We start from the raw sequence: 19,044 nt of genomic DNA on the forward strand, positions 1-19,044 counted from the left end.
GTACAAACTATAAACTCAAATATTTGAAAAATTGAATTACTTCTGGTCAAAATACTGGTGTCTAACTTTTGCTCGAATGTGATCTTTGTCTGCTTCCCAAACAAATGTAATAAATTCAAGATGAGATCACAAGCAAGCCATAATGTGAGTTATTCACTACTAGAGGTTATATTTAATACACTAGTTTTTAATGCATCTCAGAGGTTTTTGTGGCATCCCACTGCCACAAGAAATGTTCTATCCTAAAGGATACTATAAAAGCTTTCTGTCCCACATCTGCCAGGAGCCCAGCCTTTTCCATGTATGGTACTGTAAACAGAAGCTCTCTTCTAGGAATTCACTGCGCTGGGAGAGCGAGTTCCACACATTCCTCAGCAAGAACCTCATTCTGCACAGGAAGCCAAGAAGCACACATCAACATACCACGCAACCATATGGGCACACTTTGATCTTTGTAAACAAGTTAACATCAGTTCAACTCCAGCTATGCAAAACTTGATGTACTAAAAGTCTTGCATACAATAGCATAACACAAAATGCTTTAACTGAACGTGATCATGGCCTCCTTCCAAAGCAGAAGTAATTACAGAGACTCCTTTGAAGTCAACATTCACATTGCAAAATGTGTCTTGAGCGCTTCAGGAGAAAGAAAACCCCGCCTTTTGTTTTCTCCAAATTACAGAATATTGGCTTGGGAACGTGGACTCTGACAGAACGACGAAGCAAGAGGCCAGAAATTAGAACCTAAACCAACATTAATTAAGTCAAAGCTGCCTCAGCAACTTCATATGTAGCAAATGTTGGCAAACCCCAGGATGCAAACTAACAGTAATTCACCCTCTCTCTCCATAGAGCATACAGGAGATGTGCGGGCCTCCTTCCGTATCTGCCAGCCTCACACCAATATCCAAATACCCTTAGAAGCCTGTGCTGCAAGATGTTTATGTGAGGACAACTGAAACAATTACTTAAAAATCAAACAAACACAAGCCTCTGGAAGTTTTTACTTGAATTTATTTGCTTCATGAAGCATTTTAATTAAAAAAGTGTGTGGTGACATTTATTAAAAATTTTTTACTAAGTATCATTTGCATGTGTAGTACATAATTTGTCTAAAACTTCCACACAAAAGCAAGCACAAACTGAAACAGGAGCTGAATAACAGACTCTGCTCTCATGATTATTATATGAATGTTTTTGACTATATATGGACTTTCATTCAGGACTGGAACTTGTACTTTATGTAAAACATTTACTTCTAGTCTGAAAGTTTGAAAAGAAAACAAATGCTATAATAGCAATCAGAAGAAAAAAAATAGGGATACACACATGCACGCATACAAGGAGAAAGTGTTAGGACAATAAAGAATGGAAGAAATGGATGCAGTGATAGCCAGCTTTTCAGTTTGAGGTAGGGTACACAAGAGAAGTGTATAGTTACCAAACCTACTGTTCCTTTGCTTTGTTAGTGCATTAACATATATGTGTTTTTAATGATAAAAGTATCATACCTTAGCTGATGCTCTCTCAGATTACACAAGGCTTCCATTCCATGTAAATAGGAATACACAATCTCCAAATCCTACAAACACAAGGAAAACATTATTAGGATTCTCATTTTGGTACGAGCTGTTAAAGTACTGTTTTTGCAAAGCATCCTGAGCTCTCCTAGTAGGGGCAACAGGAATATTTGAAACAATACATTTACAAGAGGTTAAAGGCAAGTTGCAGGAATACCTTGGATTATACCTTTGAACCTGACATGGGGAATAATGATGGTGTGTCCACATCAGAAAATACAAACACAGAAACCTTTCTGCTTTTGCGGTTATTGCTCATGTCCAGGAAACAAGCCTGGTCCAGAACCCCAGTGAGCTACTTTGCAACCACCACTGTCCTGCTTCCCAACGCCAATGTACTCAAACCCCTTCATTTATTTCATAAAGCAAGCTCATGGAAATTGGTCTTTTCACATTCAGGGGAAAAGAAAAAGTACAAAACAGTCTAACAAAATACCCCTTTGTACATAAATATTTACAAAATCGTATCCACTTCAAGTGGAAGGTAAACCACAAGCTTAAATGAGAAAAAAAGTTGGCACGAAAAGAAAATTATTGGCACGAGATCATAAAAAAAAAAATCATAAAGACAATCCTAGTTATATGGCGAACTGTTACATTCAACCATTGTGGACCTCCAATATCCAGCTCACAAAACAACATTAATAAAGATATGAAAACAACATCCAAGACTAAAACTTCTTAAGATGCAACTACGGAAACACTAATGTCAGTCTAGCAGTTTTGCTAATGTTATACGTAAAATCACTACAGCACTTAAGAGAGAACGTCAGTGCAGGCCACAACTTCTAGGGTGATTTAAATTTGGCTTGCAGATTTGATGCTGCTTCATCATCCCTTTTTTTTTTTTTTAAAACGTGCTAGTTAAGAGACAATGCATTATCCATAACTCACTGAAAATCAGAGCAGTGGCTCGCAACACTAGCTGAGGCTGACAAAGCTGAGAATAAACTAACACCAATACCACTTTTATAAACTTACTGTAAGAAGATGTTTTCAAGTAATGGAATATATCAAAGCTATACATTTATGAAAGATTTGGTCACTGGGAAATATTTGTGTGTTTAAAATTGACCGTGAAGTACAGAAATACTTCAGTTTTCAGGTACAATGAAAGAATGCTAGCTGTGGTAATTGGACAAGGATGTTAGGACTGAAGTCGCACAGAGAACTTGAATTTAAGTGAGCAAAGTAAAAATAAAATCTAGTTAAATACATTAAGTGTAGAAATATTACTGTACTTGTTTAAACATGGTACAGATCAGAAAAGATGCCAGAAGTTACACTCAGTGGTTAAGACTAAATAGGTGTCTTTCATTCAGTATCGAAGAGAACATCTTTTTCTCACACTGAAAAAAGCAAATATTCTGTTTGAAAAAGTGGAAGAAGGGCAAAAGCCAAAATGCTGCAATTTCGCTTCTATTCTGGTCCTTCTGTTCCCTTGTCCTCTAGAGGCTTTGGTCCTCCTGTGAGGAGCAGAGGACACATCAAGGATAAAAGTAATTATGCATGGTTTGGGATGGAGGGACCTTGCACATAGGAGGCTTTGAAGAGAAAATACAGTAGGTTGCTTGCCTTTTTACTTTCTTCTTTTCTTTTTTTTTTTTTTTTTTTTTTTAAATATTAATAAAAGTCTGTGGAAGGACATGTCTGCCGCACTCAGTGACCTGCTCACTTGCCAGACAGGCTGGGGATGAGCAGAGGCTCCCGGGAGCCCTGTGCTGGCGGCGGGGTAAGACGCAAGTCCGACAGTCCCTGTGCCATCGCTGCCGCTCACCCGGACATGGCAGACTCTGCGGCACAAGCCACCGGCTGCCGCAAGAAGCTGGGAGTGGACCATTGAGGATCAGATGCCCACAGCAGTGGATTACATGGAAAAGAGCCTGACCAGAAGGTGCTACTGTAATTCATTTCCAACAAGCCTGTCTAACAACAAAGCAGAGGCAGAAGAGAAAGAGAGTAACCTTCTGCCACCAGCTTGCACAGATTTTATCTGCAGTAACGGATTCACAGATGAATACAGAACCATTAAGGATGCTGGCTTAGACCTAAAAGTGGAAGTGCCTGGTAAAACGGATCCAAGGACATTTGGTTTCCAAAACTGCTGGGTGACACAAACCTAGTGACCAACCCTGCAGATCTACAAAGCAGTAAAGAACACAGGTTATGTTCCTAAAGAAATGCAGCTGAAGTGACTTGAAGCAGGGGGAATGCATTAAATCACTGAAGGGAGTCATTCTGACCAGTTTCATAAGCAACAGACAAGATAAGTTTAGTGAACACTTTAAAAAAAAAAAAAAAAAATTCCTTTCTCAAAATGTAAGTTTACTTGTCAAATATTTGCAAATACAACATCCCATAGATCCCCACACCAGGAATGGCAGATGGTGGAAGTCCTTGCCTAAAAAAGGCAAAAAAGAGATCTAAAAAAGGGGGGAGGGGTAAGAAAAAAACCAACTAAATAAATCTTTACTTGTGCTTCCATCGCGGTTGCTGGCTGCAGCAACACAGGGAAGATAAAGTTGAAGACATCTCACCACAGAGAGAACTAAGGTGGGGGTTTTTTGATTTGCAGAAAAAGCAGCAAGAACACAGACCGGTGCCGCAGACCGTGGGGTCCTATCAAAGGAAGTAGTCATTATAACATTGCAGCTATGTGCACTGGCATCAAATCAGACAACTGTTTCCAAAAAGTGTGCTGCAGCCCATTCTTTAAGCTGTACCTTTCCAGAGGGTGTCTAGCAGGAAACAGCTCCCTCTAGCACCAAAAGTTTGGCATTGAAATTTAAGTGACAAACAACCAGCATCATTCCTTTCAATTAAATTCTCCATAATTGTGCAAGGTACAGAAAACTACAGTAGAGTCGAAAATGAGAGCTGAATGTATTTTCATATATTGTCAGTAGGCACTGCACACTTCCCGTCAGTCCGCAGCATTAAAGAGTAGGAAAGCAATTTGAAAAAAATAAAATAAAATCAGAATATCAAGTTATTGTCATTAGGTCACCTCAGTTTTCCATTTATCTCAGGAAAAACTAGGCTTTGCTTACTTAGCAAACATATTATAGAACATAAATAGCTGTTTCAACTTCTTAATTAAAAGCGAATTAATACAATGCAAGAGTCCTTCAGAAATATTTGCGCCAAGTGTTGTAAAATCCTAAACAGATTTCAAATGCTTGAAACGATGGTATAATAAAAGCCATTTCGCAAAAATAACACAAACACATAAAACTAGGCATGCAAGCTACAAAATTTTTTAATTTTTATATTCTAGACAGTTGCCAAAAAAGCTAAAATTTTAAAACTCTCAGGAACTTTGTCTTTCAAGAAGGACATAGCCTGCCTATGTGATTTATGCCAGCTAGTTGAGCAAAACCTTAAAGCAGCAGCCAAATTCAACCCCGCTGTGACTTACACAAACATTTCTGCTAGCTGACAGTGTCCCTGAAAGCTGCCTGTAACTAATCCACAGGATATATATATATATAAAGGCATGCAGGTGACAGCAGCAGTCTGATGCTTTTTTGGTGGTTGTTTTTACAGCACATGTACTCAAATTACCACAAGGTGGCAGACTGAGCCATCAAAACTTCAGAGAAAGTAATTCTTCACACTGTTTTTCCCCTTTATTTTTTAAAATATAACTTTATAACAGTTTATTTTAAAGTCAAGAGGAGCAAAGCTAATCATCACCACTAAAACTGGTTAAATATTCTGCTACAGGAAGGACTATTTATACAAAAGCACAGAAGAACCACCACTTTGATGCTTTCTAGTTTCATCCAGGCAGCAGAATTGAAAAAAAATAGCAAAAGCAATGCAAAGGCTCAGCTAATCTTGCTACAAGAATCAAGTTCTACACAAAGATTATGGCAACAGCTTGAAAAAAACATCTCAATGGAAACTCCAAAACCAAAAATTAAACGCAAAGCACAAATTAGCACAGTTTTTAAAGCATGTTTTTATTTAAATGAAGGCTAAACAACTGAAATCTAATCTACGCTTAAATTTGTACCGCAGCCAAAGTCATATGCTTGGGTTGCTGTGTGTGGAGCAGCCCAAAATTTGTTTAATTCAGTGTTATTTCTTAATTTGTTTGTTTCCGCGGTGTCAGCTGGCTCAGTTTTTAAAGTTCTGACTGTGTACTTTGAAACAAAACAGAGACACTCAAGTTTTAACATAGCTCAACTTCAATTAGATGTGTAGAAACACATCGGCCTGCAACTTTACCTCTGCTCTCCATTCTAATAAAAATCTGCATATGTTTATGCCTGGTCATTTCTATCCATTTAATTTGCGCTTCAAACATATTTGGCAATGCCAGTTACACAAACCAGGCAAACCCAAACCAGAATGCTGGCCCCAAATTCATACTAGCTTAATGAACAAATTTTTGCTTTAGTAAAGTGATAGAGACATGAAAATTTGCTACTTTGGACTGAAAAAGTTAAACTGCTCTAAAAATTGCAGACTTACAGTGGTTTCAGTCCTGGTTTGCGTTAAGGTGTGAAACTACAGGCCCAACTCAACTATTCATCCTTGCTACAGTTAAAAAGCAAAATGCTGAGCTCTGAAATTCATTGCTCTCTTAGTGAGAAATTCACCCATTTCTGTGAAGTGGCAAACAAGCGGAAAGAAGCTTTCATCTTATAATAGTTTGGTATATTTTAAATCAAAGGGTAAAAATAAAATACAAGCTAATTCCTTAATTCACTGTCTCAGAGGATGGGAAAAAAAAAAGGACCTTTTCAAAGCACCTAATATTCACCTTGGGCTCAAAAAGATCTGCCGGCTGAGCCTACAACAGGTTTTGAAAGGCTGATCTTTGTTAAAATAACCCATCTTCAGCTCACGCCCAGCCAACCGCCAGTAGCGCCAGGCTCCGATGGGACGGGGCAGTGGGTGGGCACACCCGCTCCCCATCACACCCGGCAGCGCCAGACCCCAGCCCAAGCCCAGGTTTCGCTGTTGTGAAACTGGGAGGTGCCACCTAGTCCCTCCCCTCCGGGCTCCCGCCACCTCCCCAGCCCCAGGACCAGCACCCGCTCCCAGGGACCGAACTTCCAGCCTCCCCGCTGGCAGCATGAGGCCTGCGAGGTCCAGTGTCCGGGTCACAGAGGCAACAGCGCACGCGGCGGGGCGAAGGTGGGACCTCAAAGTCTTCAATGGGTTTAAACAGACCATGACACCGCTGGCAGGGAGGGAGGCGTTTGTCATTTCTATATGGCTGACCAAACAGTTATTTTAGCTCGAAGTGGAACCTCCCTTTTCTCTTCAAGTATTTTAATTCTTTTTTTCCCCAAATCATGATACAGTAGCTAAAGCAGCAGTGCCAAGTTTTTCTTCCTAGTGAGCAGTGAAGCGCCAGTCTAAACCCAGGTTGCTGAAGTCCTGCCTCTCTTTCCTTGTAGCTGCAGGATCCTGTCTTTTTCCCTTTTCTTCTCACATCCAGCACCTGAAATCATTTGAGACTCAGCCACTCAGGTAGCTATATTTATAGCATTTATATTTTCTTTTTTTCGTCTAGCATTGATTTAGCACCTGCCTGCCTGGCTGCCTACTGGCTCACCAAGGCCAAAGCAGTGCCAGCATCGCCAAAAGAAACAGACTGGACTACAGCAACATCCATCCCATCTGGCTTAAACAGAAATTTCCGTGTCCACAGAAGAGACGTGTCTGCTCCCAAGTAGGTTTGTTCACATCTGGTTCACACTAACATGCCAGGCTCTCACCAACAGCAGCTCAGGAGATGATGCAAGTTACTGCCTCCGGAGATGGCAACCTCCGAAGGAAAGGCAGGGCAGGCGGGGAAGGGGGGAAGCTGCATCAGTTATCCCAGCCAAACCTGCCTCCAAAGGCAAGACCTTACCCTAAAGGTGAGTTCACATCTTGCAAATATTAAGCTGCCAGCAAACCCACAAAACACAACTTACACCATGACAAAGAAATCCAGTGTTACTGATACCAAAATCCCTGCCATACACACGTGAAGATGAAGAATTCATCTTCACCTCCAGCTTCTAAACACTCACAATTGCTGTGCAGAGGCATGCCCAGGTATGCACCTACTTATCAGTAAGCCATACCAAGACTAATTTGTTGAAGAGATTAAAATGAAGTATTTCTCATGTACTACAATTTTTTACATTCTTTTTCTTACATCAGGACCTTCATATTCAGGGGTGGGGGGCCGCCACATGGGAAGCCTGCCAGAATCCAAACCATTACACTACAATTTAAGACAAATTATTCTTAACTTCACTGTAAGCTACCACAGCATTTTTCTGCAAGCCATTCTTACTAGTGTACAGCATGCTACATAGAGATCCATGGCTTAAAAAAAACTAAAGCCAAAGTTATAGAAAACAATTTATTGACTCAATGCTGAATTTGCAGCTACACAGATATAAATTAAAATATTTAAGTGCAATTACATATGTCAAGTCACCCAAATTGGTACTTTTGTGAATGAAATCCCATGGGCCATATTTTAAGGATGAATATAGATCATGTAATTTACTTTTATAAATTTACCTGAAAGAACTATTTCCTTTACATCAGTCTATTTTGAAGTATATAAGAAAAACATAGGCTATCAGACATTAATAAAAGTTAATTCCTGAACATAGAATAGAACTGCTGATTCTTAACACATTCAGTTTCCAAGTACAGTCTAGGATGCAAAGCTTGGTCTACCAGTTTTACACATGAATCAATTAGCATTTCCTTTAGCCAAACTTGACATTTTTAATACTCGTCTGATTTTTCAAACACTAAGCCTACAGAATCAGGTGACGCTACTCTCTTCAACAATCTCACAGCAGGGTTGAAGAAGTTACTATCCTGTTCCTCACCCACATTTAGCACAGTTTCAGATCCCATTTGCCCTTCTCTACTCCTGTGGGGCTCCTGTTTTCCTGCCAAGAGTGAGACAGACCTATCCAGCCACCATCCAGCCCAACACAGCCCTCCTCTTCCCAAGGAGCAGCACACCATCAGCTCCGAGATAAGCTGCAAGCCTGGAAACTCAACATTCATGACACACATTGACGGGGACTCAGCTGAGCAGAGTTGCTGTGATAAGCAGCATCACACCACATTGCCATTATAATTTCTTCTTTTTGTTTGGCACAGGACAAATGTAAAAATTGGAGGGGTGGGAAGCAAGAACGAGTAGTGTTGGAAATGGGTAGGGAGCAAAGGCAGGTACACGGGGTAGGGAGACAACTGACTGCAGCAGAGCAGCTTTGCCGTCCCCCATTTGCCACCCGCCAGCCGAGTCTACCTTTTTGTAAACTGCCTGTTACAGGCAATAGCTTGGCTTACCTCAAAACCATAGCTCTCCAAGACAATGATGAGACAATTTGAAACTGAGGAGTTGCTAAAGACAAATACCTTCTTACCCATAGTCCAAACAGGTGACTGGGATTAAAAGGCAGTTTTTGAACTTAAAGGTCTGTTAGAGCCATCCAATGCCAAATTAGTTACCTGAACGTCAGCCAAATGTGTTAGTGGCCACCAAAGTTCTAAAAAGTTTTACCATCTTAAACCTGTAAGAATTTGCCTCAGGAAATTTATGACGAAACATGACTCCACAGCAACCAGGCATGACTAAGCTTGGGAATCAGCCTTCATCAGAAGGGCAGTTTACAGACCATCAAGCCATCCCAAGTCTTTACTTCCTCTGCTTCAGCTAGGCAGTGGGAAAGGAATATGAAAATTGTATTGATCTTGTTAAGACTTGTTGACACACAAAAAGTTGTTATTTTTAGCTCCCCTGGGGGGAGGGTGGGGACATTTGTTCTGGGTTACAGGTGGAATTTTTAAACTGGATTAGAAACAGGAAGAACAGGCAATTTTAATCTGGAACTGAAGTACCTGCACATGAAGCTAATCAGGAACAACTCCAAAACCTTGTAAGGAAAAAGGAGAAATCCCCTTTTCCTGGTTTGTCTTAACTGGGAGTTGTCGCAGTAGAGAACAAAAATATGCTTATCCAAAGGCTTCAGCTGCGTTACTGCCTTTAAAAGTCAGAGGCTGGAGAAACACCATAGGATCACACTAAAATAGTTGTGGAGAAACAAGATGTTTCAATGGGATACTTAAACCAGCCTTCCTGTCTTTCAAATACATTTTGTTTGTTTTGTGAATTATTTTCTTTTTAAATGAGCTTCCCTCAAAAGACAATTTCATTACATGTTTATTTTTGCATTTTAGATTTATTTTTTTTCCTAATGGGAAGTAGGATTAAAAAAAAAATCTCTACTTCCATGTAATGCCTCACAGATTTACATATAATAATATAAACAGTTTGGGGTTTTCAATCTTGCCAGTGGAACCTACTCAAACATATAAAAATGAGTTGGAAGGTTCAATGACCCACCCACACTAACAGACTTTTAACACCAGCTCAAGATTAGTACAATTGGTTCAACATACCCTGCTGGTCATAAAGCTTTCAGCAGAATAAAGTAAAGAAATTAAGACATTCATGATTATAATCATCCCATAAGATGGGGATAAATGTGGAAAGGGTAGATGGGAAATTAAAGCCTGCCATCTCGTAGAAGTCAGTGAACAAACTAATGAGCATAGGAAATTACAGGGTAGCACCATGCATTTCTTTTCTGCTTTCCAGACTCTCAGAAGTCAGACAATTAAATGCTTAACACAAAAGCCTAAGTTCTGTAGTCAAAAAGCCAAATGTTGGTCGCATGTCCAAATGCAAACAAAATGGTTTCACTACAAAAGATCTCTCCTACTGACTGCACAGACCATAATTATGAAAGGCACTTAAGTTTTTCACCATTAAGAATATATATAATTGCCTTTTCGTGCCTCTTCAATATTTATAGCCAACAGTTGGAAGCTTGTATTAAATATGTTCTATCCATTTTCACATTCATTGCACAAACATTCACATCTTTTGTTGCAGAGTTATGCCAGTTCCTAGGGGTTTTTCCTCTTTTTTTTTTTCTTTTTTGGTAATGCTAAGGAAAGTCTCAAATTGTTTTGAGACAGTTTGTTATTTGCCCCATGTATTCCATTAGCTATATGGAATAAGACTCAATAGCCTACTAAATGAAAGTCGACCTTGTGCTAACAAATGTATCAGCTACTAAATACAGCAGGACTTATTTTTAAACAACTACTTGTAGCAGAGATGAGTTTTATATAAGTTTATCCAAATACAAAGGGCTATAATGATTGGCAGCTTTTAAATAACAAAATTTGTTTTAAAAACACACTGTCCTGGAGTAAACAGCCAAAAAATAACACCTAGTCAGCACCTAGTTGTAATGATAGAAGCATTTTAAAGGACCTCAGCCCAGAGAACAACATCAGGAAGAGCAACTAGGGTGGCCAGCAAAAGGAGACCACAGTCTATCAGGTAGGGTTGCCTACTAAAAATAGGATTAGTGGTTAGCTGTGCTTAGGGGATTCCCCAAGAGCTGTCAGAGCGAGATGAAGGTATGACAATTCTCACATACTTTTGCTGGTAGTGGGGTTTTTTAGAGTGCTTAATTAGCCCACAGGTTTCAATGCAGCCAGGATTAATATTCATGATACCAGTTTAAGCACAAGGACTGCAGTCCAGACAATCTAGGCGTAACTAAGCCAAACAAATTGCCATGAAGAAAGCACATCACTCCAGACTTAGCCTAGATGAACTCTTCACACAATTTTCCTTGTAGTGGGCAAGAGCAATCTATTTTCTGAAAAACCTTAACTTCTGTAAAGCCTAGGTCACTGGACTTCAACATCATAGCCAAGTGGTAACCACAACTACACAGTATTTGTTCTTCAAATGCATCATTAAAAAGGTTGTGATCATTAAAAAAATCCCGACGACATAGGCTTCGAAGTAAGCTGGTCTTCATAGCGTACCAGATTTGTTAAATGGGGCAGGTGTTCCAAATCACGAGGAAATAAGTCGCAATGACCTTAAAGAGCTGTCTTTTGTCAACTGATCTGCGATAACTGCTCATGTGAACATTTTAAGCTTTCCATTGCAAACAAGCTTTGTAAATTTAGTAACAGGCTAAGGTGGCAATGCTGTTCGGCTGACAAAGGGGTAACCCGGTAAACCGCCTCTGCACAATCACTTGTGATCATCTGTCCGCATCTGAACCTGTAACAATCCCAACTGCTCACATTTCATCTACCTTCTTGGGAATACTGGCATTTTACCTTGTTAAAACAAGACCTTGGAATTGGCCTCCTTGTGCCTTTGAGACCGAGAAGCTCGGCAATGAATCGCCAGGTTGGGGGGGTTCAGCTCTGTCCCGAGTGCTGAACATCATCACACTCCACCCTCTGCTTGTTGCATTTCTCCCTTGCCAAGCAAGAAAAATCCAAACCAACCCAGAAACACGAACCTCACAGTCCGGTTGAGAGAAGGGGGGGGGGGGGGGGGGGGGGGGAATCAGTTCCCAAGCACAATTCCATCCCAACCCAGCCAGCAACACACTGATTTCCAGAATCACCCAGAGCATCAGGGCCACCTCCGCTTTGTAAAGTGGGGTTTTCTAGAAGCCCCCAATGCTGTAGGAGACCTCGACCACCCCCTCCAGAGGTTACTTGTTGCAAACAGCCACCACCGACCCACGGTTGAGCCGATGAGGAGCTCCGTGCTGCAGCTCGCTGGCTTATTACCATGACAACTCATATCCAGAAACAAAAGGAACCAGCACGGGTTGGAAACTGTGTTCTGCCAGAAATTGCAACAGAAATATCTCGGTAGTACTATAATCAACAGAAAATACAGTGAGTTATTTTCTGTGGCTGGCCTACAACCATTTTATATTGCTGGCTTACAACCAACCAAAGCAAAAACACAAAACAAACAAAACAAAAATAAAGTTCGCCTTTCCAACCACCGAGGCAACAGTGCGTATTTGCTGAAGTAAAACTGCACTGTTCCTTTTTGCTTTGGACAGTTTTGTTTTTATTTAAGAAAAAACGTGTTGCTCGGTTTCTTTATATTTATGAATCAAAAAAACCCAGATACAATGAAAGCATGAGGAATGGGGAGAAAAGATTATACCCCAACTAATTTCAAAGGTTTATACCCCAACACATCTTTTATATTCATGTGCTTAAACAAAGCATTAAGATTCATTTAGACAGATACAATTTTCCCAACATTCAAACATACAACTCCTTTTAGTTCAGCTTACACTTTAAACAAAAGCTTTGTCATTTGATTTTGTGTTTTAAAAGAAGATAGCAAAGAATAATGTTTGTTTATTTTTTTGGACCAGCTGAATTTACAGCAGCATGTTTCAGAGTGTATCTTACAACAGATATTAAACTTACTTGAAGCATCAACAGTAGGTCACATGAAAATTATTCCCAGGCTATCAGGCAAATGATCATACCGAAGTATGTATTTGCATGTCAAATCAATCCTCACTCAAAAATTCATCTCAAAAGCTGCTGGTGGTCACATCCTCCCACAGCTGGGATTACTCCTCTGTGCAAAGGAGGCAAACTTTAGAAAAATGCTAAAGTACTTTCCACAGAATAATCTCCAAGCCCAAATTTATTTGTTAGCTCAGGTATTTCCTAAAACAGAGGCTGCATTTAATAACTCCAAATGTCTATCTTTTAGGTTTTGGGTTTTTTCCTTCCTATGAGCAATGGTAAGATTCTGAAAGGGACCTGAGGTTTTGGATATTTTTTTTTTTTTTTAAATATCACTTGGGGATGAATCAATTTCCATATCTTAGATGGGCTTACTGGAGACACTGCTCTGATTCAACTTGAGCATATTTTTGCACTCCTAGAAGCAGAACACCAACCACCTAAGAAATTTTAATGTCAAACGGGTAAACACCCATAGAGGTCAAGCATGTGTAGGGTTATGGTGGTGGTGAAGCACGGCCCTTCTCAGGTCACCACCCTGCAACCTAAATGCAGCTCTGAGTACCATAAAACAAGACGGAAAAAACAAACAGCCTTCCATTGCCAAATGGGTTGGACTTTCTCTTGGCCACTGGGAGAACATCTGATACCTCAGTGAGCCAACCCCACTTGCCACAGCTGCCTCCTCTCTGACTCGGGCTAATGTTCTGACCCTTTAACGGCCCAAGTCTAATGAGCAGAAGTCACGCACGTACCCATGGCCAGCCTATGGGAGGCTGCCCCGGCACGAAGGGCACACAAGACCACCTTGGCATGGTGGCAAAGCAGGCCAGGTTCAGCCCATCTACTTTGCCTCTGCCTATTGAGATGAAATGATGTAAAGCAGCTTCAGCTGATGTAGCAGATGACTGCCCTTACGGGGAAGGACTTGACTCTCTTGATTCAGTCTTACCTGGCACTGCACACACAAGGGAAAACCATCAGGAACAGGTCCAAAGCTTAAAGAGTATGAGAGAAGTCACACAGTGACACTTCACTTGAATGCTCTGCCAGCCCCTAAAAAAATACCTTCTGGAGGGAACAAGCCATTCAAACTGGTTTGGCTGTACTGTTAAACCCTACTCAGAGGGAATCTGGAAACACCCTGCTCTTTAACGTCCCCCATTAGCAGCTCTAGATGGCTCTTTCTCAGCACTTTGAAATCCCTTTCATCTCATCACACCTGCTGAAGGGATCCATCAGATCCAAATCCACTTCCATGCATCAGACAGGTCAACACCAAGACCTAACACCTACATTGTTTGTCAAATCTCCAACTCCTTAAAACTGCATTTGTACCACGGGTTACAGAGATGGTCACAGGGACATGATTTTCACTCGCTCTATCACACACAGACACACACACACAAGATCCTGAAAAGGCTAGAAGTTGTGAATAAAGCTTATCTACTGCTTACTCTGTTCCCTGACTTGGCTGGGTCTGTATTTTTTGTTCAATAACTTTACCAACAACTGTAAAGAGATAGAGGTACTGCCAGCTATTTCTTTGTGAGCAGGGGCTTCGCAGTTAAGAACACAAGGCAACCTAATAGCAGTGACTTCTTACAGCTGGTCTACAAACTGCCTACTGAACTAGAATTTAATTTCTAATAACTGCTAGTGACGTATCTGGCTGTCACATCACAACTGATTTTTTTTATTTCTTTACTGAAGTTCAAGAATGTCCCTCCATTTGTTATACTAGTTTCTCCCCCACCACCGGCCCTAACAAAGACAGACATTTACAAGTCGTTGGGTGGTGAAGCTGCCAAAGGTCCAACAGCAAGCGCTGTGGGATGAAGAAACCAAACACACCGACACACAAAAACCGTGTCCGCAGGACAGCAGCAGGCAGTCTCTCAGAATCTTAATCCAATGCATAAGGGAAACAGGTTTTTCAGCCTCTATAGCCTTTCCAGAGTGGTACCATATGTCACATGCTTTGCTTAGTCTAAGTTAACTAAGCAAAGGGTTAGAGATATAACTCTGAATTCCTTGTGTATAATAGAATACATACCCTTGGTTTCATAACAGAGTATTTTTGCCTAGATCTTAAGCACCATTCTTTATGAACATTTAAGCTAAATCTTGATACAGAGAAGCTTACCAGTTGTTTTGCAAACTAATTTAGACCAAGCATATGACAGCCATCAATTTACCAAATCTTAACAAGATACTGCTTATCAACTGATAAGCAAGTGACATTTGTTCTTAAACACTGAATGCATACCTTCACAGCAACTTAAAATCATGTGTTTGAACTCTGTAATTGGACATTCATATTCCTCAGAGATTACTGCTTATCTCCTGAGTTAGTAATTTACAGCTGAGTCTGAGGACTCACTTTTAACACTAAAAGCAACTCCAAACAGAGCTCAGCTAAAGCATGGCAGTGAAGCATCCCCAAAGCACTCTGATGGACAATAGGTGTGATGTCTCCCATTGGTGCCCCACATAAGCCCTTGCAATGCTATTAGAAACCCAACTCTAAACAGGTTTGAGCACTAGGTCAGTATCTAAGCATTCCTAAGCGTACTGAGAAATATGACCAACGTTAATTACCTGCTTGTACAGCCCTAGAATGTCCTAAAACACGAGAGAGAGACAAACGCCTTTCCACTCCTTCTCCTGAGTCTGGCACAAGAACATAGGAGTGACAAACATGATTTCAAACAGCAGTGAGCATTTCCTGAAGATACAGTGGCCTAGGATGATGCTGAATGACAAGAAATGGGAGACGTGTGCAGAAGCACTGCCGTCTCCTCCAGGAGCCAGGTGGTAGCCAGGAGGTTTATTCCAGGAGCACCCGGTGGGACTTGTGGTTGCACTGCACTCACCAATGCTCCTGAGCTTTGGGCACAGAGGAAGAGGGATGATTAGTGACAGTGTGACTAAAAGCAGAAGACTCCTACACAAAGGCTGGGCATGGTGACTGAGGTAAATTGGCTCCCAGGCTGCAGAGGACCGGGAGGGCAAGGCACGAGGACATCACGCCTGTGGTGTTCAGCGTGAGGAACCGAGATCCCAGCAGCCTTGTTATTAGCTTTGGCCTCCGCTGGCCTTCTGCTGGTACCAGTAGAGCTAATGACTGTTTCTGATCTCTGCTCTCCAGCCACACTGGGAAGGGCTCATTAAGTCAGGAGCCTGGCAATAACCCACAGCAGTCTCCATACATTTAGACAGCACTTCTCTGCTGGTGAATTAAGCCACAGAAAACCTGGAGAGTGAGGTGCAGAAGGTAGATCCACAGGGAATCGGCTCAGCAGCAACAGAGCTGGATCGAAACTAGCTCTGTGGAAACCCAAGGTCTCTCTGCATCCTGCTCACTGCCCCCCCCCCCGCCCCCCGCCAGGTCTAGAAACATAGCTCAGGAGTTACTCACACCGTCCCTGCATCGTCACAAGCTTTCCTCAGAGCGTGCTTGCTGCGTCTCAACTAAAGCATGCAGCGGGACCTGACCTCTCTTTGAAAGATCATCACAGCACATGTAATCCAGATAACAACTGACAGGGAAGCCTGTAAGGGTTGAGACTTTCTCCTTTTAAAACAACATCCTCGGTTACGTTTAACACAGATCATGATTATTATTTCTACTGTCCAACATATCTAAGGGTGGCTCATCTGCCGGATTTTATCCATTTAATCTGCAAATGGTTACTAGCCTCAGGCAAAGTGTCTAGTTCAAGAAACAGTAGTCAGACTGCAAGCTTTTCATCTGCAATTGGTGATACAACTACAGTGGTTTCGGGTTATAAAGTCATTGTTTCTACATACAGGACCCATGCACTTCTGCCAAACAAAGTTCCTAACTTGTCACATTAGTTGCTCTGCCTTCTTGCCCTCACCAGCATTTTTAACCCATTTCACCAGTTCCAGATCTGAGGTTTTTTGCTCCTTCATGAACCTGGCAATTGCTGTAGGTAGACTGGCAAATATGTCTACCATTTTCTTTTTCCTCATCCTTAATTCAAATAAATTCTACTACATTCCCTTCTGTATTTTCACTAATACTAGCATTTAGCCACAACAGGCAGACCCATGGTTGATGGCCAGCATGAAAATGAATTAGAGACCTCAAAGCAGCTGCTACAGGGCAAACAGCCCTAAAAAACTACCAGGGGACCAAAGAAATTGTCACCTTTCTTGGCACTCTCAGATACCAGAAAAAGACTGAATGAATGCAGCAGCAGCTCCGAGGCCCCACACATTTTATGGCCAGCCAAATCCTGCAAAATCGGGTAAAATTTCTACGTAGGTTCCAGCTGTACTTTTAACTAAACCTTTTGGCACTTGTGAATGTACAGGAAGCAGCCAGGAGCTCTAGAACAAGCACATCACCTGGATGTGTCTAGGAAAACAACCAGCAGTGCAATAGTTCTCTTGAAAGTTCTGTATATACTTTATAGCTGTTCTCAAATAGGGGATCCCACAGCTTCCTTCCCTTCCTTACTTTGAGTGCAGGACACCACGACTGCACTGCTTATCCTTGGTATTTATTCTCCCACAACTGAACGGACTAGAAATAAGGCGAGACTTGGTTGTGGATCACTGTCACAAACAACAGACTTCAGCTATCTGCAGTTCATGTAACACCTTGACTCCACTTCGGCCAAAGTGGCCCAAAACTTGCCTTGAAAAAGCACGCAGTGCGGGGCAGCCTGCACTCACTAGTGTCCTTGGCTCCCCCCAACACATGGAAATTCTGCCCTGGAGGATTGGGAAGGCCTTTTTGCAACCTCCCAGAGATTGCTTTACGATCGCAAGCAATGTACTGACGCAGCACATGTACTATGTGCTCTCTTCTGCCAGCTCTGCTCGGGTGGGCACTGTATAGATGAAAGACCACGCTGACAGACAGAGACAGTTGCTCCTCAAGTTTCCACAGCAAGTTTTGCCAGAGGAGATTCTCCAATGTTACAGTCATGATTTAGCTGGCTCTGTACAGTTGTCTCACCCAGAGGTCAGTTGTGCACTTTTTTGCTATTGACTTGCGCTCTTTTTTTTTTTTTTTGGAAGACTTATGAATGAATTTGAAAGTCAGGAACAGCAAATGCCTTGGTTTTAGTGTTTTGTTTGTTTGTTGTTTTTTTAAAGCACTGAAATACTACATTTTCATTTTAGTACATTAAGAAGCCATGGATTCCTACCAACACAACCTGAAATTTCAGAGCAGTTTCCTTCCAAGGATACCTTGATTTTCTTTCCAACAGCACGTGAAAAAAAGTCTAAACTAAAGACTGAATGCAAGAACGCATCCTCTCTGAAATTATTAACTTGCACTGTGAACTGACAGAAGGTACAAGCTGAGTAAGAAGAGTAAGAATTTGGCTATTAGAGATTAGCTATTTACTAGGTTAAGGTTACAGTCACACACAGTGTGCGTACAGAGCACAGTTGGCCATGGAAGTATATGCAAAGACTACTTGCCCTTCGGTGAACCAGCTGATAGCTCCAGGTAGTTTAGGGTCAACAACGTATCCTTAACTATATCATGGGGATGGCAGGGGTTGGGCAGGGGGCTTCTTTGGCATTTGAGGGAATGGTCACAACAGGGAGCGTGCAGGGAGATGACAGGACAACACTACGCTCAGAAAGTCTACAGATTAACTTTGTACTGTGCTATGTAATAGAGTTTTCTGGAGTTACTTCAAAAATATTACATCCTGTGGGAATTAATTACATCATTTGTATATTTTAAACAGTGGAATAAAGGATTTTTTTGAGCAGCAATATTGGTATAATAGATCCTTAGGCATTTCTCCTTTTTAGGCTTTGGCAATAGCTGAGCACCTTGTGGCATCAGTACGGTCTTACTTGGTAACTATGGGAGTTTATGTAAGGCTAACCGGTCTTATTTTTGCTGCGAGTGATTTAGAATTCCCAAAGGACAGGGGAAGGGGAACAAATATTGTATTCAACACTGATCCAGAGACATACGTGAAGGAAAAAAGCACAAGTCCCAGTAATAAACTGATTGAGTTGCAGTGTGCCTGATTTCAGAGACTTTTCAAAAGTTACTTATAATTCTCTTTTTCATTCAATTAAACCTACGAAG

General features: G+C 41.4%; 1 protein-coding gene across 6 annotated transcripts in view; it reads right to left on the reverse strand.

Moving 5' to 3' along the window:
• Positions 1-19,044, reverse strand: part of RAPGEF2 (Rap guanine nucleotide exchange factor 2) — a 193,473-nt gene that overhangs the window by 132,026 nt on the left and 42,403 nt on the right. For all 6 annotated transcript variants that reach the window (XM_030012683.2, XM_030012670.1, XM_030012660.2 and 3 more), the window contains exon 2: positions 1,512-1,582. In XM_030012683.2, the coding sequence (XP_029868543.1) occupies positions 1,512-1,582 (71 nt within the window). The remainder of the gene's footprint in view (positions 1-1,511; positions 1,583-19,044) is intronic.

This window comes from Aquila chrysaetos, chromosome 1, assembly GCF_900496995.4.
Source record: "Aquila chrysaetos chrysaetos chromosome 1, bAquChr1.4, whole genome shotgun sequence".
Taxonomy (NCBI): domain Eukaryota; kingdom Metazoa; phylum Chordata; class Aves; order Accipitriformes; family Accipitridae; genus Aquila; species Aquila chrysaetos.